General features: G+C 37.0%; 1 protein-coding gene across 8 annotated transcripts in view; it reads right to left on the bottom strand.

Annotated features, from left to right (window-relative positions):
- Positions 1 to 210: 210 nt before the first annotated feature.
- ALS2 (alsin Rho guanine nucleotide exchange factor ALS2) overlaps positions 211 to 27,970 on the bottom strand; it is a 67,645-nt gene continuing 39,885 nt past the window's right edge. For 4 of the 8 annotated variants that reach the window (XM_015868109.2, XM_015868108.3, XM_085552705.1 and 1 more), the window contains 31 exons: positions 27,026 to 27,945; positions 25,941 to 26,301; positions 25,062 to 25,230; positions 24,563 to 24,659; positions 24,096 to 24,173; positions 23,519 to 23,695; positions 22,373 to 22,544; positions 21,815 to 21,995; positions 20,365 to 20,430; positions 17,706 to 17,868; positions 16,772 to 16,903; positions 16,401 to 16,529; positions 15,966 to 16,036; positions 15,573 to 15,639; positions 15,174 to 15,376; positions 14,956 to 15,021; positions 13,180 to 13,278; positions 12,611 to 12,775; positions 11,365 to 11,476; positions 10,994 to 11,071; positions 10,756 to 10,889; positions 8,555 to 8,722; positions 7,386 to 7,503; positions 6,673 to 6,830; positions 6,284 to 6,406; positions 5,241 to 5,417; positions 4,801 to 4,846; positions 3,403 to 3,464; positions 2,756 to 2,905; positions 2,384 to 2,480; positions 211 to 1,513 (listed from right to left, as the gene is read on the bottom strand). In XM_015868109.2, coding sequence (XP_015723595.2) covers positions 1,475 to 1,513; positions 2,384 to 2,480; positions 2,756 to 2,905; positions 3,403 to 3,464; positions 4,801 to 4,846; positions 5,241 to 5,417; positions 6,284 to 6,406; positions 6,673 to 6,830; positions 7,386 to 7,503; positions 8,555 to 8,722; positions 10,756 to 10,889; positions 10,994 to 11,071; positions 11,365 to 11,476; positions 12,611 to 12,775; positions 13,180 to 13,278; positions 14,956 to 15,021; positions 15,174 to 15,376; positions 15,573 to 15,639; positions 15,966 to 16,036; positions 16,401 to 16,529; positions 16,772 to 16,903; positions 17,706 to 17,868; positions 20,365 to 20,430; positions 21,815 to 21,995; positions 22,373 to 22,544; positions 23,519 to 23,695; positions 24,096 to 24,173; positions 24,563 to 24,659; positions 25,062 to 25,230; positions 25,941 to 26,301; positions 27,026 to 27,945 — 4,778 coding nt within the window. In that variant the 3' untranslated portion in view covers positions 211 to 1,474. Of the gene's footprint in view, positions 1,514 to 2,383; positions 2,481 to 2,755; positions 2,906 to 3,402; positions 3,465 to 4,800; positions 4,847 to 5,240; positions 5,418 to 6,283; positions 6,407 to 6,672; positions 6,875 to 7,385; positions 7,504 to 8,554; positions 8,723 to 10,755; positions 10,890 to 10,993; positions 11,072 to 11,364; positions 11,477 to 12,610; positions 12,776 to 13,179; positions 13,279 to 14,955; positions 15,022 to 15,173; positions 15,377 to 15,572; positions 15,640 to 15,965; positions 16,037 to 16,400; positions 16,530 to 16,771; positions 16,904 to 17,705; positions 17,869 to 20,364; positions 20,431 to 21,814; positions 21,996 to 22,372; positions 22,545 to 23,518; positions 23,696 to 24,095; positions 24,174 to 24,562; positions 24,660 to 25,061; positions 25,231 to 25,940; positions 26,302 to 27,025; positions 27,946 to 27,970 lie in introns of those variants that run through there. The other 4 variants (XR_001556408.3, XM_085552704.1, XR_014948075.1 and 1 more) reach the window with 4 other exon arrangements.

Here is a 27,970-nt window from a genome sequence, read left to right as displayed (position 1 = left end):
TTAAACATGTTTTTGTTTATCTCTCATCATATTATTCAGTATAATTTAAACAGAAAATTGAAAGAGTTTGTTCATGAACACGAAGAGGTCTATTATCTCTATTGGCTGCAAGAAGAGCAAGTACAACCATACTTTTAAGCACTACCCTCCAAAACGACTCTCTACCTTTTGCTGATAATGCTAAAAATAATTTCAGAAAGACCAATTTAATTATTTTTTTATTTTTTTTACTTTATTACAAAAACTGCTACATTACAGTCACTGTTCAAAACAGTTCTTTGACATGGCATTTCTTTCTATTTAAGTGCCAATACAGAAGCCTTGATGACTATTTCAAAAATATTAATAGCATTATCTATGGTAGTTCAACATATGTCAAACCATTATAACATTCTATTATCAGTTTTCCCCCCACACACACTTATTTTTTGTACCAGGCACGGTGAAGAACAGCTCCTACAATACCCAAATTATCCATCAGTGTTATTCATATAAATTAAGTTAACCATAAGCGACAGAAGAAAACGCTCACACAACCCCCCCAGGGAAAGTATATAATTAAAATGCACCAAGGTGGTCTTTTTTTTTTTTTTTTTTTTTTTGCATCCTGATATGTAAGTGACCAAATAAGTTAACAAGCAGAAGTCTCAAACTTAATTCACTGTCAGGTTGCTCAAGAGCATGTTTTCATCATCTTATCACATGGGCTTCTAAAGAAAGTTTGTCCTTAGACCCCTGGTTAATTAAACTTAACACTCTTCGGATATAGTAATTAATTCAGTGCCATAGTTTGAACTGGTCAGTGCCTCTTCAATCATTTCAGAATCAGAAAGCATGGTGAATGCCCGTACATAATTCTGGTAAACAGGCAAGTCCATAATAGTGTTATTAGTTCTAAAATAGTACATTAATACTGCATTCAGTAACTCTTTTATAAAGATGTCTCAGAACTTACAGCCAAAACACACTATGGGATATCCATTATAAATACTAGCATTTCTATTCTTAAACAAACAAATCTAATAGATTAATTCAAGAAGACTGAATGGTTCTATGGTGCAACTCACCCTGTTTAAACACCTCTGCTGAAAAACCAGGAATAAAAAAAGAAACCTACTGCTTCAGAAGCCATGCGATCCAGACTTTTACATGTACTCTACATAGATGCCATGCCTTTTTGTAGTATTTTTTAATTTAAAATGAGTAAATGATCTGTTAGAATAGGAAATTATTTCCTCTTGGCAAGTACTCAGCAAATCAAGTACTGATCTTCATCACCACTTCACAGATAGCCTCTGGCTCCAGTTTTTCAATATTAAAATTGAAAGTTCAGGTGTAGCTGAATGTTTTCATCTGTAACAATAGGACTGAAACATCAGAGTATTCACAATTTTAAGTGTCACGTCAGGAAAAAAAAGTGGTATCGCTGAAGTTCCACTCAGCAGGTAATCCCAGACACGTCATAAATGGTGGTCTAGGTAAGCTTTTCATGTTGAATCTGGTAGTAGCATGCCTAAATTAAAACAAAGGTCATTTTAGCATATGTACCATTATGTACCATCTCAGCAAGCTGATAAATAAACAAAAAGGTTGATTTCCTGCAGCCTGCCCCAACCCTTCTTTCCTGTCCCAGAACACAGGACTAAGCTTTCAGCAAGCAGGTACAATACAGGAAAACTGCAACACACAACAACACTCTGATTCAGCAAACAACCAAAAAGAACAAAAAAGAACAGGAGCTTTCTAATTACCAATTATATTCAATTCTTTGTTAACACATAAAATATGGTACAGGATTTGGGCCTCCGAATAAAGTTGTTTCTCCACTTTGTAAAAATTAAGTACATTTTTTTGCTCACAAGTTTTTTTGTTGTTTGTTTTATTTTGTTTGTTTTTGGTTTTTTCTTACTTTTGTTATGCAGGTCCTAGCTGTACAGTAGGTTATTGCAAGGAAAGACCTTCCATACTTACAGAGATGGTTACTAACTAGCATGTGTTATTTCACAAAATTGAATTCTTGATGGAATCGTTGATTTAAGCATTATCAGAATTTTTAGTCTCACAAAAAATAAAAGCACCTCTTTACAATTTTTATAAAAGGAATAAGGTTTCTTCAGGTGCAGGAGAAAGACATGGTACATCTGAGAGTACAGAATAGTCAAGAGCAACTTGTTTTACATTTCAATAAAGTACAGTTGCACACTGCACCATTTCCTTGGCAGTTTCTATAGTTGTTAAGCTATCCTAAGCTTTAAGCTTACTTGCTCATCCTAAATAAAAATGAGACAAACTTAAAGTTAAACCCTAACATTCACACAATTAACCTAAGCCATTCATCACTGCTTAAAGTACATTTATTTTATGATGTTGAATAATTTCATACCTTCAGTGTGGTAAACATGATGCCTTGTTCCCCATGTTGCAGGTAAGGATCCATCAGGTCTTCAATTAAGTGCACCTCAGACCCCAGATTCCTTATCCTATCACATGAGGGGTGACAAAAGAGGACAAGTGAAGAAGCAATGGTACATGATACACTGGGCAAGAAATAGTCATTTTCCTAACCCCATCCTGAGGACACAGTCATCTCAATTTTGACTCTCCCAATATTTATTCAGCTCAAAGCAAACAACTAAGCCAAAAATTTTGCTCACCTACAAAAAGCTTAGAATTAGTCAAATAATGAGAAGCTTGAGAGGTTAATATAGGCATGGCCAATACTTAACTTATGCCTGATGCCAATGCTAGCACCTACCTGGCTCGTAGCACCACATAGAGAAAAACAGGAAAAAGGTCATCCATGGACCACAGAAAATCTTCCTGAAGACTCTCAAGTACATTCTGAGATATCTCTTCAAAAGTCTGCTGGATTACCTTCAGTTTGTCAGCTGGAGTAAACGTGGTACTGTTTGGAGAGCAAAAGCAAAACATGCTAACAGTAAAAAGCAGTGTATCTACATATAAATTTGGAAGACAGTAATTAACTGGCCTTCCCCCCATGCCAGAAGCTAGATCATTCACTGCAGTACATCCTGGTCTATAATCACTGGTTCAAAGCATACTGCTACAAACAAGACTATCCTCACAGCTTAAAGATGGTTAAACATTGTGGAAGGGTGGGGAAAAAAAGAAAACTTCACACACATTTGATTAGATATCCTTTTGCTTTGGAATTTAATTGTCTACAAAGACATTTCACAATAGACACCTTTACAAAGCTTTATGTTATTCCCCATCAGGAGAATTTTTAACATTTGTAGTAGGAACTCAAACTTCAAGCTTGCCTGGAAATAGACCTTTCCTATCAAGGTGAACAAAGATAAGGCAAGAAATAAAGAAACACAGTTAAATAGATGCCATTAAATCAGAAACAGTAAAAAACTAAAAGCTTCAAGGAATTACCTGATTTGCTGTAAACATTCAACCGCAGAGGCAAAGCAGGCATCTTTTGTATTTGATGATACCTGTGTAACCATGAGAAAATTTGTCATTCAAGTCCAGCAACACGCTACTCAGGGAAAGAAGCAGCATATCATGCAACATTATCATAAAAGACTTTCAGATTTCCAGTGCAAAGAGAAGGGAAGGTGGCCAGAAGATAAAGTCATTCAGGAAGCTGTCCATGTATTACTGAGTTTCTTTAAAACTCAGAAAAGCCTACACTGAACAATTGGCTAAATTACAAGAATCAGAGATTTTCTGGATCTTCCAGGTCAAGGAAGACTGATAAGAGACACAGATCCATAGGCGTGAAGCAAACAAAAGAACTTGCATAATTGTGAGCTCTTCATAAGCAGCTGAGCCTACAGCTTCCTGAATGAAGAAGAGAAAGAATAGACGGATGCAGAAAGACCCAGAGAAATTCAAAGAAATAAGGAAACTTGATGAGAGAAGCAGATAAACACAACAGCTCACTGAACACATCCTGTTTAATAGATTGGAGACCACAGCAAATATGGTAAACAGTTGCAGATAGCATCAAACACTGTGCAATTCAAATACACATTGTGTAGTACATGTACATAGTGGAGGGGTTCTGCTCTACAGCAGAAAAAAAAAGCAACTCTAAATAAACAGATGGGTAAAAATTTCAGGCAGCTAACAAGAATTTTGGTTAGTACCTAAAAATACAAAAGATTTGCAGCAACTTAACATATTAGTACTGAATTTTGGACAAGCCACAGTTATAAATACAGAAAAGTTAATCTTGAAAGCAGAGAGATCTAAAAGACTGCAAGAAATCAAAAGTTCCAAATAAAAATACACTGGCTCATAAACAGATGTGATGTAAAATATATTGTAAGAGTTGAAATTGTTCAAAATCATGATTACTGAAATAATTATTACTGGAACACAGAAACTGAGCACTATATTACCACTACTCAAGACCAGCGTTCAGCCTCTGTCAATATTATCAGTAAGAATTAAAATAATTCAGTTCTTCTAATCAGAATGCATTCACAGCAGTGCAGCTTTCAAACAGCTTGAAAATTTATTCGGTGGATGTTTTTTCCCTCATGTTTTCATAACTGTAGACCAAGTAAAAGGGTTTCAAATTTCTTCCTGAACTAGAGCTTCCTACAGAGTAAAACAGTAAGTGACAAAGCTGGACAAAGAGCAATGCTAAAAAAATCACTGATTTAGCTTTTAAGTAGCAAAATATTTTTAGGGATCAAGATAATGCAGCATCTCTTCCACAAAAGGGTTTATCAAAAGCTCTTCAACCTATTCTTTATGACTTTGACTTCTTTAAAGAAAACTGAACAAAGTATGCTGTAAGCCAAGGCCCAATGAACATACCTTTCTACTCTCACCAAGGACGGATACAGTTGCTGGCCAAAATTTCCTGCAAGAAACCCAAAATAATCTATTCAGATAGCAGAGCCTATTAGTTTAAAGCATTATTTACCTTATGAAAACAAAATTATTTTCTTTTCTGAGTCAGAGCATCTCTTCCAACAGGCAGAGCTATATCTAGCACAGCCAAGTGAAAAATGCTCAGATTTAAAATCCCTCCCCCTGGTTCTATAGCAATACCAATCTTCCTTTCCCTTCCCTCCCCCCAACTTCTTTTTTTTTAATAAAGAAAAGCTTTGTATCATTCTCTCAACCACAGTAATTACTTTGAAGATGGATTTACACGTATATTAACCAGAGAAATGCACTCCAGACAATCTTTCACATGCTTTGTCTTATTACATGCCATAACCTGTCAGTTTTTAGTGTTGCAGCACACTTACGCTTGCACTCCAAGAAAACTCAGAAGAGCCATATCAGTTTGTTTGTTTAGACGTAAGACGCACTCCCAGTAAACATCTTCCTCACGCTCATTGTCTAAGGCATATAACATAAATAGAGGTGGATAGAGTCGTGGCAGTAGAACAGGGAGTAGCAAGCCAAAACTGGTTACCACATAGCTATAACAAAAGAAGAAGAAGATGGGGTGAAGGGAAAGATATTTGAAAAAGAGAGATAATCATAAAGATAAAACAAAAAGAAATCCTGATTGAAAAACAAATTTTTAATCTAGTATGAATTTACTCTATGAGGAACAAACAATATAGAAAGCGCACAAAAAAAAATCTGTGCTAAGAAATACTTAGCAGTAACTTTCTTTAACAGTCCACCCACAGAACACTCACTGGGGAGCTGTATACTATATTGTAGATCAGTTTTACCTGCATATTCAAGGAAATTATTTGGCTCCCATTCCGAGCCACTCCACTGATAGCTTAACTTTACCTTTAAAACACAATCTAAAAAACCAGCAAGTTAGTTGACCTAGCTCCACACACTCACACATCGTGAATTCATGAGTTTCTCTGCATTGAGCCATAATCTTAACAGGGAAAGCTGGATGTAGGGAACCTACTAATACCAGCTACACAGATAACTGGGGCCTTTCTCACAAAGTTCTCTCTGCTGATCCCTCCTTCCTTCTGTTGCCCCCACTAGAAGTGGCTACAAACAGAACAATGGTGGAATCAAGGCTGAGCTCCACATGACATTTGCACTTGACATGCATTAGCCCAATACTCATTTAACAAACATTGTTCTGAAATCTAGGCCTAAGTTTGAATTTGCTTCTAAATCTGTCATAAAAACCAATGGAAAAAAATATCTGCTTACATCCACCAGTTATAAAGGGATTTTCCTGTTTGTTTTTTGTTTTGTTTTTTTTTGTTTGTTTCCCCCCTTTCTCAAGGTAAAACTGTTAACAGAAAATAAAGCAAAGCCTTCATTAGTTCACAAAAGGTTGTTGGTTTTTTTTTGTTTTACGTACCCTGGCTCAGGAGATTCTGATCTGGAGTCAGATTTCCCACTGCAGAATGAACGTCTTCCCTTTATTTCCGTCGGCTGAAATGGAATTGTGCTGCCCTCTTCCGGAAGATCAGGGAACAGGAACCTAAGTGGTAACATACAGTACAGTATGAAAATTCGTAGAAATATACACAAAACAAAAGAGTTGAGTGAAGAAGAAATAAAAAGCTTCTTAATAACAACAGGGCATAACTAAGGCAGCACAGATAATATATGTACATAAGTATATGCAAGGAAATATAATCAATGCCCAAAATAGCTTGGACTACATAAACACTAGACTGTATCAGTACTGGTGGTGTTTTTAAGTACATCAGCAGTAGTTGGACTTGAACATTGGAATCTCATTACCTAACCAATTGGAAGATGCGTTTGAGGTAGGACTTGATCTCTCTTACTGCCTCCTGCAGTAATCGCCGATTAGCTCCTACTCCAACATACGTCATTCTGTAGACAGCTACCAGTGTTTCCACAAGCTTGCCCAACGGGTGGAGAGGAGTATCACATGCCTGATGTGAAAGATACCAATTGCCTGGTCAAATAGATCACCCTGCTAGGCAGGTTGAAGAAAAAAAAATGCAGAACTAGAGATGGATCAGAAAACCAACAACACAATTTAAAACAAAATATTACAGACACATCAACAAATGACCATTTGAATTATGAAATTTATGTATTAGCTGAATAGAGGCTCATACAGTGATCAAGACAGTACAAAAATGTACCACTGCTTGGATAAGTACTAAACTTAATATGATATAATCAGCAAATACTCCAGAACGCTCTGCTGGGATCCACTGCATAAAAAAACAAACAAACAAAAAAAAAACAGCAACTGAAGATGACTAAGGAAATGCTAATTACATACAGTGATTTTAGTCTTACCTAATGGTTGTTGAACTCAATGACTTAAAGTTATAAGTAACTATGAATGAATTCAACACTGACTATAAACATGCAAATATTAAAGAAGTTCAAAGAACCCCTTACACAAATTATAGTTCCGATGCATTTAACATAATGCCTTGCAAACAAGCTACATGAGCACTCGATAGTCACAATACCTTTATCAAATATTTTTTGATGTTTTCATATTTTTCCAAGGTGAAGGCACCAGTGTGTTGCGGAATGAATTCCAGACTTTCCAGTGTCTGAGTATGAGAGCGGCTCAGTAATTCTGGACTACAGTTGTAAAAAGGACAAATAAGAACAGATTACTGGAGACAAAGCAGGAATAAAAACTAAAGCAAAACATGGAAGTCACCACAAGAAAGTAATGAACCTTAAAGAAAAAGATAGAAGTACACACTATCACACAAACTAGTCAATTGCCTGTTCCCTTGAACTTAAAAGTCTTTAGGAGTCCTTCAGCCTGAACTTCATCCCCCACACCTGTTGCACAAAAAACCTGAAACTTCACTCAAGCAAAAATAATTTTAACTAACATTGTGGAAATACACACCCACAGATTCGTTTTACTACAAAACCCCAAATCTGTAAGATCAGGAAAATGGAAGATGCCACCTCCCACTCTGACAGACATTCAGGAATCACCAGAAACTTGTCACTACACACTTCCTGGACACCAGCAGTATTTACTTGAGTCACACTACTGTTTTTACAGTAAGCTCTTTTACACTACAAGCCAGCTTCCTGAATTAACCTTCTGAGCTCACTTACTGCTATTTTTCTCTTAGCATAGTCAAGTCTACTAAATGAGACTCTACTGCAATATACTGAAAAATTTATCCTTTTTTTATTGTGTTTATTTGGGTGGTTTTGTGCTTTTGTGGGTTTTTTGTTTTGTTTTGTTGTTTTTTTTTGTGGATTATATTGCTGTTTTGATTTTGTTTGTTCTTGTTTTTTTTGTTTTTTTTTTTTAAATCTCATGGAGAAGATTCTTATCCAAGAAACCTTTTCTTCCCAACCGTTTGAATCTGTTCACTGTATTTTCCTGATTTTTCTGCACTGATTTCATATGTGACAGCTGAACAATCCCTTATCAGGCTACCTGTACAATTTAAAGGCCTTCCGGTAGTAATTACCTAGCATCATGTTTACGCATACTGAATAATCTAACAGACAGTAACATCAGAACTAATCCTAAACATCATGTTCCTTAAAGAGGTGTTTGTATTAGGAATTCCGTTTTGATTTTTTGTTTCTAGAGCAGAGTACAATTCCAGTTTCTTTCAATACTTTATCTTGCAAACTACATTCTCTAGGAACCAACCTGTCCTTGTGTTGCCGTCGGTTGGTGGTCAGAGCCACTGCAATGTTGTCCCAAGCCTTCCATCTATCACCCTGGCCTGGGCTCTCACAGCCAAGCTGGTTCCAGCATTCTTCAAATACAGCCTTCCATTTCTCATCAGGAGGCACTGCCAGGATCCCAAGTTTCCGCCTAATAAAATGATCAGTTAGTTTGTTAAAAAAAATCAAATGCTCTTGAAATAACACATTCAGATGTGTTTTTCATAGCTAACATCAATCTAATGTCTCAAAGAACTTTACCAAAACCTCATATACTTAATAGTTTCTTACTGTTTATCACTAAGAATAAACCCAGTACTTAAAATAATGACTTAAAGAGGTTAAAGAAACTTGTATTCATACTTAACATTCTTTCAAAGCTGTTACTCAGCAAGAAAAATACACATTAATCCATGCAACAGATTATAAAGTCACAGGATTAAAATGCTTTCAATGCCTATGTGTGGGAGCAACTATGAATGTTACTACTTTATGCATATCAGTCTTAATCTTTCTTTTATTTTTCCAAGAAACATCTTGTTTAAACACAAAAAGCAGTGATATTTTCCAATAAAACAGGACATAGTGTGATTGATGAGCTTATCTACATCACTGGTTTTTATTCAGAAGATCGGATACATTTGCACAATAATAACATCCTACAAAGATATCCCTAACATCTCATGATCTTGGAACGTATAAATAGCCTGCCTACACAGACAAAAACAGAAATCCATGTATGGACTCCATCCTAGAAGTATCATCTACAGATAGCGCTGCATCATACTAGTAGGTATGAGGTGGCAGAATGTAAAACAAGTGCAGGCATCTTTTCCTTGACAGCCATTGCTCAAGGAATTCTCTATACACAAAAGCCAGGAGCTGTGGCCAATCCATATTCATAAGAAATAAAATTGAATTCAGGGCTTCAAACAGCTTTCAGAAAGCAAATAGAACTATTAAGTCTGGTAGTGTTTTTCCTCGATTTCATTTGAGTTTCAGAATCTGACAGATCTTTCATAAATGCTTTTTCCCACAAAATTTAGATGTTGACTAGAAACACTGACATTTCTCCATGCTTCCAGTTTCACAAAGCAGAAAAGGAAGACTTTCAAGCTTTCTCATAAATGATGTCAGAAGATTTTCAGTCTCAAGAGAGACAGAAATGGGCTGGCGAAACCCTCATTTCACAAGCTATCTACACAAATATGTACATACATTTATTCAAAGACTCCCTACTGAGGTAAAAACAGGCAATTGCTAAGGTTGTAAATGCTCAGTACAGCAGGGAGGCCTGTGTACCATCACATCCCATTGTGGGTGTCAGTACTGTCAAAAGAAATCACCAGTGAATGCTTCAGGAAGCAAACCAAGATGTAATCTAGGTAAACAGTTGTCTCCCATTTTAATCTGAAATTTCTGAGTAAGCTTCAAAGACATTGAGTTCTGTACAACCAATACTAGTACTGCAGACCAGTACACAGTGCTACTAAATGCTGAACTTTCATCTGCTGCTTTTCTTAAAAAGCACTTATTCTACTTAAAGATGTCAATCATGACTTCAATGGAACAATCGTGCTGTTTCTTTCCAGAGATGATACTGCTACAAGCAGTATTACATATGCTTTGCAAAATAATTTGTTAAAAAGTCTTGTTTTACTTTTGGCAATTCAGCAACTCCAGCACTTTGAATTTCTGCCCTGTTTGGAAGAGTTGTAGCATTTAACTAATTCCATCCTAATGTACCCTTACTGGCATTATTAAGTTACCATCAGAGTCGTTAGCAGAAGGTAGAAAATGCTGTGAATGATTTAATCCCTAGCAAATGCAACTTAGTCTCTCTCACAAATATAATCATAAATCATTAGACATAAACTTAGGTTCTAACAGCCAGTCCAGACATAAATAAAAATACAGGGCCTGCTGTAGCTCAGTAGCTACGTGTCAAGTAACCTGTAATTTTATAGCATTACTCAAGTAGTAATGAATACAACAGCTATGAAATAGGGTTTTCCCTTATTTTTTAGAGAGCAGAGAAAAGGAATCAAAAAGGAAGAAGCATCTTTTCAAAATCTCATTTTCTCCTTCAGAAAAACAAAAACCAGCCTCTGAAAAAAGCCAAGGGTTACACATTTGACAGCATTACTGAACCACACCAGAAATTATTTCATATTCAACACTCACAATGCTTTAGGCTTATCCTTCTCACTCTCATATAAGCTAGGTTTAAAGTAGGTTCCTGTGATTTTTATTCCAGATCCCCATTCTCCACTGAAGAGGCCTTCAATATAATCTCCATTTGGCAATGTCAGTGTTCCCTTAGGAAAAGGCAACAAAAATTGAATGGAAATCCATTAGGATTCAAAGTACAAGACTGTCATCATGTTAAAGGTAACAGTTTACAAATTACTGTAATATCAACCTTTCCGCTCAGAGTCCAGTTATCTGAAAATTCCCCTTCATAAACTGTATCATCCTCAGAAAGCAGAATGCCAGTGCCCTACAATCATAAAAAACAAAGCTGTTATTATAATAGAAGGCCAGACTTCAGATCTAAAAAATACACTGAAACACTTGCTAATTCTTAACTAATTATTATTCTTTTTGAGCAACTTCCACAGCAGTCTTAAGTAAAACAAAACAGGAATATAGACATTTAAAAAATAAAACAGATCGCCCAACAGAAGGTTTACACAGCCTAACAGATTATATATATGACCAGCCATCTACCCCAGAAAGGCACCACATCTGGAGGACAAGTTACTGTAGCACAAATCCTAGCGCTCAACTCACCATCATTTTGTTAGTGCTGAAGGCTCCTTCATAATACAATCCAAACTGAGTAACCACAACACCATTTCCTTGGCAAAGATCATCTTGCCACATTCCCATATACTTTTCTCCTCTAAAAAAAAAGAAGTAGAAATAGTGCAGCTTAATTAATATATACCTTCTCTTTCTAAGGATTTATTCCAGAATTTCACCATCACAAACATTAAAAAACATTATGAGTTATACATCACTTGCTACAAAGTATGTTAATCCAGTTTCACTAAATTAAAGAGAATAAGACTTTTTGATAGAGAAGAACCCCAAAGAACTTCCATTAACAAGTGACAGTACAGATTGGCTATATCCAAGTGAACTGTTCCTGACTGCCTGAAATATCTGAAGTCCACTTAAGACCTATTTCTCCCTAAAGGAACCCAAGCTGAAGTTACAGCAAATAAGAAACACAGAATCTTGAACCTGATCCAGTTCAGCAAACAAATTATGCATGAAAAGAGATCTTCAGCTTCATTAGGCATCTACCTGACATATTTGACAGTTAGTTAGAACAGATGCTTTACGCTTACTACTTACTACTTTCACCTTCAGTCTTCTTACTATTCTGCTTTGTAAGCAGGCTTTCAGTCCAGTTAAACAAAAACCCCTTTTTTCAGGAATGAAACAGAATTGATTTGGTGACTGGAAAGACAAAACTATATTGATCTGTGCTCAGAAAGCATTTACTTAGTGTATTTATTTAGTGCAATCCAGAAACAATTCTATTTCTGAACCTGTCAATTTACCAACCTGCTCTCTTAAAGGAAATATCTTCCCTTCATAGCGCTGACAGAATTAGTCTAGGGAATATCTGAATCTGAGCTGAAATTTAACTTAGTCTTGTTTAGCAGGTCACTGAACAACTCAATCTTACAGATCTGAAAACGAAGAACACTCCTCTCATAACATTCACAAAGCTTCCAACGCTAACACAGTATCCCTTACTGAGGCAATATATTCAGCGCTAGCTTTCAGGCAGGAGTATGACAGGAAAGAAAGGCAAAAAACAAAATGACTCCAGATACAGCAAGAAAAAGAAATCACTAGACTCATTCTTAAAATTATCAATACTGAAAATCAAGTGCAAGTAAAGTGCAAGAAAACAAGACACTTGCTAAAAGGGTAGGAAAGAATTTGACCTGGTAGTAGTAACAGTACTAGCATACACACATGTTGGATCAGCGCTTAAGAATTCAAGCAACTCAAACATTACCTTGTAATATCATCAAAAACACCATAACCACTCTTCTTATCCATTATCCACTGTCCAATGAACATACTGGGAGAGGAAGAGGTAAGCTTCCCACTGCGCAGCAGGCCATGGCCGTGACGCATGTTATCCTGAAAGCATCCTTCATATACTTCACCAGTAGCATAGCTATGAAGAAAAAAAGAAAGGAATAGGTAAGATTCCTATAATTTGCCATCCCTGTTTTTTCTTATAAGACTGACACTGCAGTCATACCAAGTAAAAACTACAGTTCAAGTATATTCAGGACATAAGTGAGCTTCATTGTTTTAAATGTTATATTGTTAAATTGTTATATTTTACTGTCTCTAAAGAAAAGAATATCATGAATTATTGAAAGGTGGTAACAACTGTAGAACAGATGTTAATGACAGAACAGAAAACAAGTGTAACTGCAAGCAATTCAAAGTAAAAGCAGAAAATAAGCTAACAACACACCTACAGATATGGGGCTGGTTGGTAATGGAACAGTGAACCAGAATATCAGACCTGCTCTCCCTTCTGCAGTGATGGCAACACAAATGCCAAATTACCTGTAGACTCCATGCCCACACATTTTGCCTTCCTTCCAGTACCCCACGTAGTGGTCATCTTTATTCAAGGCTTTATTTGGCACTCTGTATTCACCATACCTGTCAGGGCACAAACATCAAACTCAAGCAGCTGTAATACTAATGCACTTCATCAATAAAAAGATGTAACACCCATTCTAAAAATCAGAACACTCTACGTTTTTGTGCATCCCAAGCTAGAACAGTTACAGATTTATTGATGTAAAGAGAGAAAGCAAAAAATTCAGCATCATTAGGTCAATTTAGTCAGTACTGCTTCTTCTGGTGTTGGATTTTGACACTGCTCTAAGCTTTCCCCTCCCTAGTACACTGCAGCATTCTTCTCAACTTTCTAAAGCACACAAGGCTTCTCACATCTTGTGTCTACCTCGGTTGTCCTCAAGTCTCGATAACTCAAATGCGCCATTACTCCAAGGCAAGAACTAGCTTCAAACTGTGCTCAAGCAGATGCACAGGATTGTTCATATTATCACTCTGCCTAAGACAGCTTAGTTGTAGGACTTGATCTTATGAAGAGATTAAAATTCTGTGATAAAGATTTTCCTGTGAGCAAATCTAGCCCCACAACCTAATACTACTGTTGAATGTTGATAACAGTGCTGATAACATGCTGAAATGCAAGTATATGCATTTGATTGTCACAGTAAAGAATGCTAAATACCAATCTACTTATATGTGTTGGGAATTTGTATCTCCAAGAAAGCCAAAATAATCATGGTTATGTTCACAAGTCACATGTGGGAAAACAAAACCAGACTAGAGCTTTAACATACACCAATAACTAAGGCTGATATTAACAATCTGCCTGAAGCCTGATCACATTTCAGTTTATCCTCTGATTCCAGACTTTAAAAACACAACTGAAATTCAAGAGGACTCCTTAGATATTTTATCACTCTCCTGTACAGACATGTCTGCTCACAAGATTTGTATAAGAATGAGTTTGGAAAGAAATTAACCTTGTAGCCTCAATAATGCCATATGCAGACTCTTAGCAATGGATTAACTCAAAGCTGTATAATCAACTACAAGTTAACTTTCAAGTGGTCTCACTTGTTTCATGAGATAAATTGTTAATATCCATGACTCACTCCAGTTCATCCTACTTTCAAACTCCTCTGACCTTACTGTCTTTATCAACAGGATCATACGCTCATTTATTTTAAGTGAAAAGGCTTATTTCAAATCTTGATCTCCCTCCAAAAGTTTTACACCCCCCACTCCACAAGGAACATTGCAAGAAAAAAAGTGAGAGAAATTGCATCACTACCCTGTAGGAAAATCATTCCCTTTCCTCGGAGGAAAAATAAAACACCAACTGGACATTTTGAAAGAACACTGCAACAAAGAATGTTAGATACCTATATAAAGAAAACCTGACTGTAGAGTTTTTAACTTAGATCCTCTGCTTAGAAATTCATGCCACTTACTCTTTCTCAACAGTTTCACCACTCTTTCTCTACATCCTGCAGATGACTACACCAATTGTCTCCAGTTTTATTAAACAGCGAGTTTTTAATTGCAGTTACAGAGTCTGCTCAGAATACAATTAACATACCTCTCAATTACTCAAGAATCGATGCACATGGATATCTTAACATTCATAACCCTGAGTCAATGAGATTCACTGCAAAACCTTTTAATTAAAAGATTTACAATCTTCTTATAATCCTTGCTATAATTTATACCAAAAGCTACTCCTTGCCCTCTCCCTCCACAAGTAGTGGGAGATCTTACCCATCCTCCAGTCCAGTTCGGAAGGTCCCTGAGTACATTCTTCCATCAGCCCACTTTAGGATCCCTCTGGAAAATGTACAAAGTCATACTTTGTATACAAAGATGTGTACCAGATAATCAGTTCACTTAGCACTTCCCAAATAGCTTCTGTGAAGCCTACTTACCAATTCAGTAACTACTTCATTTTGTTTTCAATTGTTATGTTCAAATGCTTTTACCTGCCATGGGGTTTTCCTGAGAGCCATCTCCCATCATAAACAGCATCTTTAAATCGAGGGTCCTTATAGAAGGCGTATTTGGCACTGCGAGAAATAGGAGGTTCCTGTCTTGGAACATTCCCACCAGCTCCATATAGAATTAAATCAGAAGTCCCTTTAAGGGCCTGATCCACTGCTTGACTTATTGCCCTCAGCCACTTAGTCTGAAACAGAGTTTTAATCACAGAATTTAGCTAGCATCTGATTTTGCATAGAATCTCTCTCCTTTACAGCAACTAAAGCCATCTCCTTTGTGCTCTGCAGTACAGTACTGCTACTTCTCCCTGATAGCTTTTACAGTAGGAGGGAAAAGTCTCCTTTGTACCAATGAAGCCATGAAGAATTTGTAGATATGCCTACCTTTTCCTGTGGTGTTGAAGAAAGCAGAACAAACTGCTCTTCTGGTGTTGTAATCTTCAATCCATTCCTACAAGGAAGGCAGGAGAAGTATTTTAATCCAATGAAATTTCATCCAAAAAAAAAAAAAAGAGCAAAGTTTCTTAGAGCATGTCAGACTTTGAGACTACTGGCTAATCTCTTGATTTTATCTTGTTATTCTTAATTTTTATACAACTATTATTATTATTATTTTTAAGACAGAAATACAAGAAAATCATCTGAAAGAGAAGGGGCAAGATAAGATTACATCTCATTCCTCTCCTAGTTTACAGAAACTGTTTACAGAGCTCTAATCCTTCCAGCCAAGACCTCTGACTATTTAAGCATCACAACACAATAAATACTCATACTCACACATTACCAGCTTCTTCTGAAAGAGCTTCTACCCACAGTGTGGACAAAGCAAAAATATGGTGCGTTGAAAACTAAAGGCAAAGAAAAGGGAAAATGCACTGAGTACTAACTGATTCATTACCCCAGCCCCATGCTTTTTCTGAACATTTATTTTCTTCCCCTACGGTCTAAGGAAAATGGTATTACAGGCTCCTCATGAACACTTTCCTCTCTTAAAAAAAGCCAACAGAAACCATGCCAGCCACAGGGCAACACCAAACATACATTTAGAGAAAACATTAGTAGGTCATTTCAAATTCCTTAGTCAGCATGAAAAAATATCACTTTGTGTTAAGAAATATTGTAGTGAATAGTGCAAAAAGTTACTTCCACTGGAAGAAAAATGAGTCACATTGTTTGAAAGAAAGCTTTGTTCCTGGATGCAAGATAACTTACCTGAGCATGCACCAGAGCATCATTAAAGAGGATAAACCAGTTCACAGAGAATCTTCCAGCATGCTGTAGGGACAACCCCCTATTGCTGCTTTCACAGATTAAACGACGGTCTGGCTTCCGCAAAGAATCCTACAGGCAGAGATTAGAAAAAGCCACAGAAGTTTACTTCTCACCAATTGTGATTTAACATCATTGCTATTTATTTTTCATACCATACTTTCATAAGCCAAAATTCTCTAAAATTAGGTTACTTGAGCAACACAAGCCAGAAAAAAGCAATTTGCAACCAAGAGTAGCATAGATAACAGACAGAATATAAAGTTCACAGCAAGACATACCAGCTACCAACAGACTGACACTTGCCATCATACCGTCATTTTCCCAGGAAATGTCTTCCAGAAGCTAAGTGTGTATTCTGCTTCTTTCCTTTTTCTGCCAAGATGGACAGCAAGACTCTCATAACAAGAGCTACAATCTTGTAGCTTCTGGTATTCTGGAGATGCCTAGGGCACAAAGCAAGACAGATCTGACAAAGTTGCTGAGGGCCTGTACGAGTAACACTAACCAAGCTGCAAGACATCTATCCCATTTTGTTAAATTAGCACCAAGTATGGCAGCTGATCTGGTTAATAACACAGTCAACAGAAGCCAGGTAGTTTCCCTGGCCACACATTCTCCTGGTGTGCCAGGAATTTTTAGACCACAGAAGTTCCATGAATGCTATAAGCAGAATGATTAATACATACAATTACACGATTTACTTTCTCACAGCTTAAGAATTAGCAGAAAAAAAAATGCTAATTACCCCAAGAGTAATCCTTCTAATAATCACATGGGGATGTACATGTGATTGTACAAGTAATTTTTATTCCTGGGTAGTCATCTATTCTTTCAAAAGCATGCAGTTGTATACATCTAAATACACAGTACATGTCTATCTAATTTCATATGTTACTTTCAGTGGAGTGCTAAAGCCAAGGACTGCTACACTAACTACGCCAGATGGAAGTGAAAAGCAACATGCAAACAGCAAAATAATACAATACAAATTTTCACTTAAGCACTCAAGCTCTAACAAGCTCCAGCAGAGTAACAAGATTCTACTTACGTGATCTATGCAAGCGTGGCTTATGAATCTGAAAAGTATATGGGCACAATCTTCCCCAGTAGCAAATCTGAATCTCAGGTAGCCTCACTGAGGGCTAAAGCTACTTCTAATTACCTGGCATCTGCTTCTCACTGCTACTTCCAAGCAAAAAAGGTTTTGTGTGCATATTTTTTGAGATATAGATAAAGACACCTTACCACTTCAAAGCATGTGGCAAGCTTTAGCAAGGTTCTGGCATAATCATGAAGTCGTCCAAATGGCATGAAAAACAGAGCATTCAGAACATCCACTAGCTGCAGGCTTTCCTCATTGTACTCAGACAGTTTTTGTAACAGCTCCTGACTTTTACTCAAGAAGTCTCTAAACAATAGGACCGTTGGGGAACAGAGGAAAGAAGAATAACAGTAAGACATCAGTGATATTTTGCATCAGTGAGCACTGTAGTAGCACAGAATGCACCTCTTCAGATTTTCATAAAACAAAAATAACAAAGGCAAATGCATGCTACTTATTAATCCATTCCCAATTTAACTTAAACAAGTATTGCAATAAAATCACGTAGCACTCTACCAACCGCAACACAGGACTCCAGTTCTGCTCTCACAAGATCAGTCATGCTGACTGAAGAAAGCTGACTAAGTTGCCCCACTTGGTGAGTAACTAATTGCCTTTTTCCCCTCTCACACATGATCAGTAAAAGAGAAAACAGGTGGAACGTTTTAGCCTTGTCATGATTATTGTTAAGGTGGTGAGTTTCTACCAGTGTTGACTAATACAAGAAGGACTGAATGAATCTTAACTTTGCTCCAGTACACTTTCCTAAATATAGCCAAATAATCTCTTCCCCACCCCTGTTATTCAAGAAAGCTAAACAGTTTTCCCCCTAACTAGAAAAATTACATCCTACCTCAAAGAAAGGCAGGAAATCTGTTCAATCCTCAGTCTGACTTCCAAGAGGGAGAACTAATCTAGTTCAGAGAAGAAGAGGGAAATGATTCTGAAGACAATGCATTAGCACAGAAGACCAGGATTTCTTCATCAAAATGAAAACAAACCTGTGTTTCCCTCTCCTTCACAGCATCTGTGTGCACACATGCTGGCAAATGACATATCTGCATTAATACACATCCAGCTGGGAAGCATTTAGACCACAAGGTGCAAGAATCAGGTGAGGCTGAGAAAGCAAGCCCCAGGGACAAAGAACCAGATCAAAGAATTGCACAGCAGGCTCCCTAGAATTCTACATTATTAATTTGATGTGTGAAATGGTATCTTATATACCTTGTCCAAGTCTGCTAATGATATTTAAGAACTCTCTTGTTCAATAAGCATTAAGGAGAGGCCTCTTTAGAGAAGATTGTATTTTTAATTGTAAATTTAATTATTTAACTTAGCTGTTAATTTAAACTAAGTCAAACACTTCAATAGATGTCTTACATTTCTGAAATGCTTTGAGATCCTCACATGGATTTCCTCTCAATAGGAAATAACAATGGTAAGTACATACATATTATTACCTATATACTACATATGTATATAACTAAACTTCCCTCTGAAGCCAGCTAGCCTAAAAGCTAAGACTACTACTGCTGTTTATCTTCTGGAATACCCAGAAAAGACACTGACATCATTAACCATTCACTGAGACAGTATTCCCTGCAAAAACAAAATCATTATCAATAAAGATATTCTTGACTTTCCTTTACAGGTACGGGCCAAAACTTCTATGACGTCTGCTCCCTGAAGTCTCAGAACCCTTAAAAATTGTTGTTCACCTGGTTGCAGTAGGCAAAGCTGTGATACCGAACAACACCAACCAGTGTGAAGAATCTGGTACACATAATTTCAGCATCCAGAACCTGTCGCTGCTAATAATAAATAAGCTTATACTTGTACTTGGATTTCCTGCAAGTCACCTTAAGAATCCTGACCATTGTGGAAAAATTCTCAATGTGCAATTTTGTATTCAGTCATTTCCACTGGTCCTCAAGCATAGCAAATTCCCTGTGTTAGATACCTCAATATTTCAAAAGAACTTCTGGTACCATTGCTTATGCTGCATTGCTACATTCAAAGTGTATCATAATCAGCTGTAACAAAATCATGTCCAGATAAGAGACTTTAGGAAGGAATGAAAACTGGCAATTCTTCTGAGAACACCTCCCTCATTACAACGATTCCCTCACAACGCTAGAATGAAAGCTGGACAGCATCATTACTTCGTTCCTAGACAAAAATATCATTTAACCAAGAAAAGACTGAATTCTAAGATCTAAAAGCACAACTCCTTAAAAGCATCTCTACAATAAATAAAACATCTCTGTTGCAGAAGTAGTGGGCTATTTTCCCATCGGTTTAGAGAGCTTCCATAAACTGAGAAGAATATAAACATAAAAGAATTTCAACTAAACTGAATTCACAATATCTCATTAACTCTTAAAGAAACATTTACTGTTCTGTGTATTCTAGGGAATAACATCTGAAAGCATCGAATACTGACAAACACTGAATAGATAATGAAAACTTAACCTCACTCCTAAGCTTTCAGGAATTACTTGAAATCCACTTAAGCTTCTTCCAAAGAATTTGCATTCATTTATTATCTTTTTCCTCTTTTCTCCACACCTTGATGTTACATCAATTGAGCTAATTAAGCAGTATTTTAACATGAATTATTATGTTAGTTGAAAGGAAGAAAACTTTTCTTCATCTAATGGAAGACGCATTAATGTACTCAAGTATGCTGAGGCAATATCACCACATGCTCCTTACCATACACACAAAGGCACACACATACTTTAGAATGTTCTTTACAAGCTGACCAAAAGCTCCACGTAACGGTAAAAGTTTGCTTACATTGCAGGCTTTGCGAGAAGAGAAAATCCTCCCATTACCAGGAAATTTGTTATTGAAGTACAATATCTAAAATGGTGAAGAAAAGAAAACCTTTAGTTTCAAATTAAGAACAATCCTGGAAATAGCATCTGTTACAGTTTCCAACAGCATATCAGCAAGATTTGTATTACCTGCTACACAAGTAATCAAAAGTCTACGGACTTGAGATAATATCAAACACCAAAACACCGTTAGCAGAATAGTGAGCATTCACTTTCCACGTGAAGGACAGGATTTGCATAAGTTTGATACCATACACAGATGAATATTTAAAGAACTAAGAAAATAAAGGGGAAGAGCAGAAGCTGTGCAAATAGCAAAGAACAGATATTAGACAATGCAGTGTTTGAAAGGAAAGAAGTTCTCATTATTACTAGAATTTCTTCTACTTCTAGATATCCAGGTTGAAAGAAAAACCGCAGTCAGAATAGGGACGAAGTAGAGAAAATCCTTGGTCACTCATTTGATACGCAGAAATGGAAAGTTTGTTTCAGGGTGACATGGCTTAATTTTATCGCAGACCCAATAGAAATGACAACTTGTATTTAAGAGCATGGGCAACAAAATGTGCATTCAGAACGCTACTGCGTAACATGAGAAGCTTTTGAGTTTACATCCACAAAATTTTGTTCCTTCAGGGATTTTTAGATATCTAGTAAGACAGAATACATTCAGATAGGATATTTTTAGACTCTTCTCTTAAGCCAATATTTTTCACAAAGCCTGTAGATCCTAAGTTTGAGATTCCCGCAACACATCTGGATGAAGTTATCCAACAAATGCAAAACTTATTAAGGAGAAAGACACCAAACAAATCAACTGCATAGACTTCCCCTCCCAGAATAATTAAGAAAACAATAGTGATAAAGATAATTCAGACCAAAGCTTGAGCACTAACGCAGCTCTGCCTTCTAGGTGTAAGGTCAGCTATTAGCAGATATAAGACAAAAGAACTGGTCTTCTGGGAAACATTTTTTAGTTAATGACTTCTCAAAAGACATTTGGTAACCACAGTAAATTTCAAAGGTATTTTTACCTAGTGGTCAAGTAACAGCAACTCTAAATCATGACATATTTGTTACTTCGCTGTTAAAGATACCCTAAAATAAGGCAGTACTGTTCTACATGCTGCAGTGAATTAAGTGTTTGTACAGTTTTACATTCCTAAGGCATTCCTAACACCAAAATTGTCCAGCGTGCACACTAGCAAAGTTTGTTTGAAATACAAAGCTCAGTACAAAACGAACTAGCTTGCAAAAAACTCCACATGAAATTTAAATCACAAGAATGTAAGTTGAATTATAGTTTCTTATGTAACGTCCCTTATGATTTATTTTCTACTGATACACAGCTTGCTGTGGTCAGTAGGTTAAGCCTGCAGACACTCAAGATGAAACAATCAGACACTTACTCAGTGTAACTATCCAAAAAGAGACTGGAATGCTTCAAGATGGCCAAACTCCTGGCTTCTTTAACTCCATGAAGAAAGCTACTTAAAGAAGCTCCATGTTGACCAATGAGATAGCATAGCTTGCTGAACCTGCTTGCCATTTCTTGCAATAACTGGATTGTATTTGCACTGCCCAAATTATCTGCAATAAATCAGAAAGAAATTTAGCTTACATTACAATATTAGAACACCCATTAATAAAAGAGAATTACCCCAGTATGCTGTTTGGATGTTATATCAGCCCATTTCGCTTCCTGGCAACATCATCCATAATCAGGAATTCAATGATTTTACATTACATAATGGTTCAAACAATTATTTCAAATAATAAATAAAATAAATACCAGTAACATTGTGCAGATATCAAACTACAGCTGTGTTTCAATAGTTGAATCAAACGAGGGAGAGGAAAACAATCTTGGCTCTAATTTAAAATTATATAGCAATGTAAATCTTGCATAAAGTACTTTACTGTAGAACACATTGTAAATAATATCAAAGAAAATATTAAGTTTTTACCTAAACCTAGAAGGGGTCTAAGAACCTGAGATTTGATCTCACTCAGTCTGAAATAAAACCTTCTCTCAGTAGAAGCCAACTCATGCAAACTGGCAATGTATCCCATTATGTTTTTGTCTACCAAGGCCAAACAGTTGTCTCCACCAGCTATCACATTGCTTATATATCCTATCTGAAAGACAAAACAACAACAAAAAGAAAACACAGCTAACATTTGAAAGTAAAAATAAACAAAAACTAGGATGATACAGAATAAAGGCTATCATCATTAGTGTCAAGTGTCACTGCAGGCAGTTAATAATTAAGGTCAAGAAGTCCATTCAATGGCTTGATACAAAATAATGTAGGAGAAACATTTATAGTCAAATTAGTTCATCATACTACTATTAAAAATAAACTTTTCAGGCAACAATCACTTTTTATTTAAGAGACAGTGACTTTAAGTTTAGCCACTTTTAGAATATGCCTATGCACACAATGTTGACACCAACGTAATACCACATCAGCTATTTTTCCCTATTAATTAGGAACAGAGGATAACACAATTTTAACGTAATTGTGCTCTGAACTACAGTGCATTCTCAATCTGAAAGACAAATTTATTGATAAGAGCAATATGACAGTATTAACAAAGTGGACTAATACTACTATCTGCACCAATACCAATTGCAACCCAGTTTTTGGGAAAAAAATTCTATAAGGTCAGCACATGTGACACTAATCTAATGCACTGTGGTTCCTCACTAGTTCTAATTCATACACAATACTATATCGCAATTCAGTGTTTGATCTCCACCTCCCTTTTTTTTTTGTTAAAAAGAGGGTTTCTTAGGAATACACATGTACACATATTGGGTTTGTTTGTATGTATAAATCCATCCCACTTCAAAACCTCTCTCCTACTGCTTTTCTGCTAGATCAAGGGATGAAGGATTGAAACCCAGATTAGCTGAGATAAAAGAGCAGCCTTCTTCCCAAAGCATCTCCTTTTTGCTACCTTAAATAAGCCTGAACAATACAAAGAGACTGCAAAGACATGGAATCAGAGTACACACTCCCTCGCCTCATGCCAACTTCTTGGTAGCCACAGTAAGTTTCAGTTTGAATCAGTGTGATTTGTACTACCTTAAAGGAAATATCACTCACCTTACTACAGGATAGTAACAAAACTGGACTCTTACTACAATTATTTTCACTCAAATTTTTATCTGTTGTTGTCTCTTGACCACAGTAATATAATCCAGGTTGGAAGTCTTGCTCATCTGCTAAGAAGAGAGAATAATCTGATCCTGCTGCTGTACTCCAAACACCATCACCACACACCTGAAATTCACAAAGAAGAACCAGAAGTCATCTCCAACTGGAAGGAGAGTATGTACAGCTTCTGGACACATATGCAAGTAATACACCTGATAACAAGTTAGCGTATTACAATAACTGGTAATTTTTTAACATCAGCATTTTGTAACAAGTGCATTTTCCACCCTTCACTGAAAATGATTTAGAACTTCAAAGCAGCCAAAAAGAGTGGAATTACAAATATGAAAGATTTCTTGGATACTTTTTTCAGAAGATTATCTAAGCATAACAATCACTGTGTAAACCAAAGGAATCAAAGACCCTGCTACTATATAGCATGCAGATCTATGAAGAAGATTGTTTTTTAGAAATTACTTTGCATTCACTTTTGTAGGAAGAGAAAAAAAAACAGAAAACAAAATACCTTCGCAAGTCGAGGGACCGTTGTTGGGGAGCTTGAGTGACCAAGCTGACCAAAGGTATTGCTGCCCCATGAATACACCTGTAAGAAACAGCTCAATATCAGTATTTAACAGCCGGTATACATAGATGAAATCTGAATTGTATTCACACAATGCATTGAGTGTGCAAATATAAACCAAAGGTATACAGTGCACGTACTAAGAAGCTCTTCACTAACTTGAGGTGTCTTTCTGAACGTAAGAAGACATTTTGAGAAAAAAAAATAAAGGCAACAGGTCATTACAGTCTCCAGACATAATACTAATGGCCCATAGAGAACTTAAATACAACCACAATTTCATGAGGCACACCGTTTCCAAGTCTCCTTCCACAAACAGAAACCAGAGCTTACAAGAAACACAAACCTAGAAAACATTCAACATGAAAGTAATGTGATAGATGAGCAATAAATGATCCAGTAACAAGTACCTGGGATTTGGCAGTGAGTGCTAAGGAATGATGACCGCCAGCAGAGAGCTGAATCACTTCTTTACCATCTAAGCTCTTCACACATAGTGGCTGAAGCCTGTCAGTTTCCAGAACCCATAAAAAAAGAGGTTAAAAACAAAAAAAATCCTTTCTTCCCCTTACCCCACTCCCACAGAAGATTAGAATAAGCAAATATATATTAAATCTTTTGGCAATGAACCAGCTTAGGCACAACAGCCATAAGATGCAAAAGTAGACAAATGTCACCCTCATGTGGGCAACACAGTCAAAATATCACCAGAACTCCCAGTAATTGCATGGGAAAAATTCTAACTAGCTGAAGCTCAGTAACAACACAGCATGAGACATGTTTCGTGGAAGAACTTAAGTCAGAACACCTCAAACAACAAGAACAATGCAAGGCAGGTAACCAAAATTAAATTGGATACTTAAGATTTTCCTAGTGTCTGAATAAAGAAACATTTATCCAAAATCTCACCTTGGTAGAACATCACCATGTCCCAGCTGTCCATCCTTCCCTCTTCCCCAGCTCCATACCTCTGTTCTTAGAGATGGTAAAAGAGCATCTGCCTCACCACTGTAGGTTGGAGTCAGAGCTACAGTCCTCATTTTTGCCCGTCCTACCTTCCGTAAGAGCCTAGGAGAAACTGAAAACATGCCAAGAGAAAAAAAAAAAAAGCTCATAATTTTAAATACATCAATTTCACAGATGTGTTACTCAGTATTATGCAAAAATTAAGGCTTTTTCAAGAAGTCTTAATTAAGATTAAGAGCAAAGGCAGATGTGCAAGAAGATAGGCTACTGACAAGATATAAGCATTTGGGTTAAACGCAGATGGATCCCAAGTAATTTTCACCAGCTAGTAAAGTTAACAGGCATATGAGAACAACACAGTGACACTGAAGCAAAGGTGCCAAAACAAACTTTATGTAAAATAAGCATACTTTTAAGGAAAGTATACACTTGCAGCAAACAGAAATATTCTAATCCCTGAAATTTCTTCACAGATACAAGACTGATACAGGAGTAAGCTGCATAACCACATCAGAATTACATTTAGAGTAATTAATACCACAGAAGCCTGTGGTGGAAAATTATCACCAGTTTCAAATCCTGGTGGTGAAAACAGGAATACCTCAAAAACCATTGCTCAAAACCATCTCAGCACAGCAGGGATCAGAGACCACAGATATTTCATCTGCTACACAATCTGCATAGAGTCACTTTGCAAGAAGATGCCTAGACTAACACAATGGGCCCATCTGATAAATAACTGTATGTTCAATAAATACCTCATATTTTCAGTCATAATCACTCATGTTACTATGACCTTAAGTCATTTTTCCCTTTTTTTACCTTGTGATAACAGGCCAGGCAGGGAAAGCCTTCGACTTCCTCCTTCTGATTCCTCCTCTCTAATATCTACTAAACTGGAACTCTTCTTCCCCTGCATTGATTCCAGTTTGACCTGCTCTTCTCGACTGTCTTTCAGAGCTTCAGGCCCCATGGAAGCACTGCCAGTCTGAGGGCTTGGTTCATTTGAAGTTGTGCCATAGAAGTTCATCACTTTCTTCAGAGATAACGCTCCAGCTTCATATGTAGCAGCTACTCTCACACCAACTGCTGATGCACAAGAGGCCACCAGGCTGTTTAAGGCAGAAGCACTTGTACCTGGAGGACCAGGGATACAAGCACCAGTTTGTTCTCCTTGAGAAGGCTAAAACAAAATAAAAACAACAGTTGGATATTATAAAGACAGCATGTAACAGCGGGCTGATTTACTAATCAAACTAAGAGCTATACTGAACAAGACATTGCAAGAAAGGTTTTTCTTTTTAAATACTTTGGTATAAACTAATACTGATCCTTGGAATCACAGATTAAGACTGAACACCACTTCTATGGACACAACCAAAACCACCCCCAAGTGTCTTCTGGACTTGCCACATTAACCATTCTGCTATAGCATCAATATAGTACACTTCAATTATTTTCTGTATCACTCAAAACAGAATAGTACTTCTGTAATTATCAATAGCTTTTTATTCATTGATTTAACATCAAGCTATTAAACAGATTTGTGAAGAATCTATTCCATGCAAAGCGAAGGAAAATTTGAAGGTAAATTTGACAATTTCCACACAAGTGTGAAGCCCATTCAACACAGAAGGGCTAGAGTAGAAAATGGCAAATAAGCTCGCTTGCTTTTGATACTGTGGAGCATGAAGACTTAAGACTATAGCACTGTCACCACTAGTTGCATCAAAGGGTTACAACTCAACAAGGACGGGGGACAAAAACTCTTCCACTTCAAAGCTGAGAGCCACTGAGTGATGAACCACAGTCCCATTAAACTATCTCATTTGTGATAAGAGCAACATTAAGTGCAACGCATACAACAGGAGTTGCAGCGCATTTAGAGCAAGCTGCTGGCTACCAACCTGCTCAGATTCTGTGCAGACATTTTTCTCCAGGCTCTCATTTAACACGTGACCAGATGAGCTGATTAAGTATTCTTTCACTTCTTTTTTGTCAGTACACAGAATATTTCCAGGGCTAGAAATTCCACTTTCTTCCTGTCCATTGTTGCTAGAAAGTAAACTCGCTCCATCAGATTCTAAAGCAACCAGCGTATGTTCTTCCACAAGAGGTTTCTTACAGTCTTCACTCTGGCTACTTGTTACACTCTTTCCTTCCAGGTTTTCCAACGAAGAACAGAAGGCATGGTTTTCTGTTTGTTTATCAGCCAACGCCACACCCAGTGGGCAACAGTGACTATCAGAAATGATTACATGATCTTCCTTGTCTGTCATGGTAATCAGGAGTTGACTGCAATGATTGCACCTCTCTGGAATAGGCTTCATCTCCTGCACAGGGAGACATTGTACCAGTGCCAGGCTGTGGTAGGCTCCACAAGCAATCTGGAGCACAACACGTCCTGCCAGGTGCTCTACCTTCTGTGGCTTTGTCACGGGGAAAGTTGTTGTTATAAGACCTAGCTGGCAGCCGCTCCCCCAAGCCCATATCTCTCTGCTTAGTGAAAGTGCTAGTGTATGTTCTTCTCCGCATGCCAGCTGCAAAATCCTTACTGATAGCAGAGGACTGGTTTCAGAATCAGAAATACTGATAGGTTGTGGTTCTGGCACATACAGTTGATTAGCAACTGCACACTGCCCAGAAGAATTGTTCCCCCACATGTACACCACACCACCTTCTGTCACAGCTCCATTATGAAAGCTGCCAGCTGCCACTGTAATAACATGCTGCCCCAGCAAGGTATTTTCTAAAATGGGAATTTTAGCACAGAACTCCTCAGGGCCTGATCTCCAGGGCAGTTTTCCAAAACTGTAGACCTCACCACCTATTAAAAAGAAAAAAAAAAAAAA

The sequence above is a fragment of the Coturnix japonica genome, chromosome 7 (assembly GCF_054131305.1).
Source record: "Coturnix japonica strain WE chromosome 7, WE-NBRP24, whole genome shotgun sequence".
Classification (NCBI taxonomy): domain Eukaryota; kingdom Metazoa; phylum Chordata; class Aves; order Galliformes; family Phasianidae; genus Coturnix; species Coturnix japonica.
Note: the sequence above shows the minus strand (reverse complement) of the source record. Positions and strands in the feature narration are given on the sequence as shown.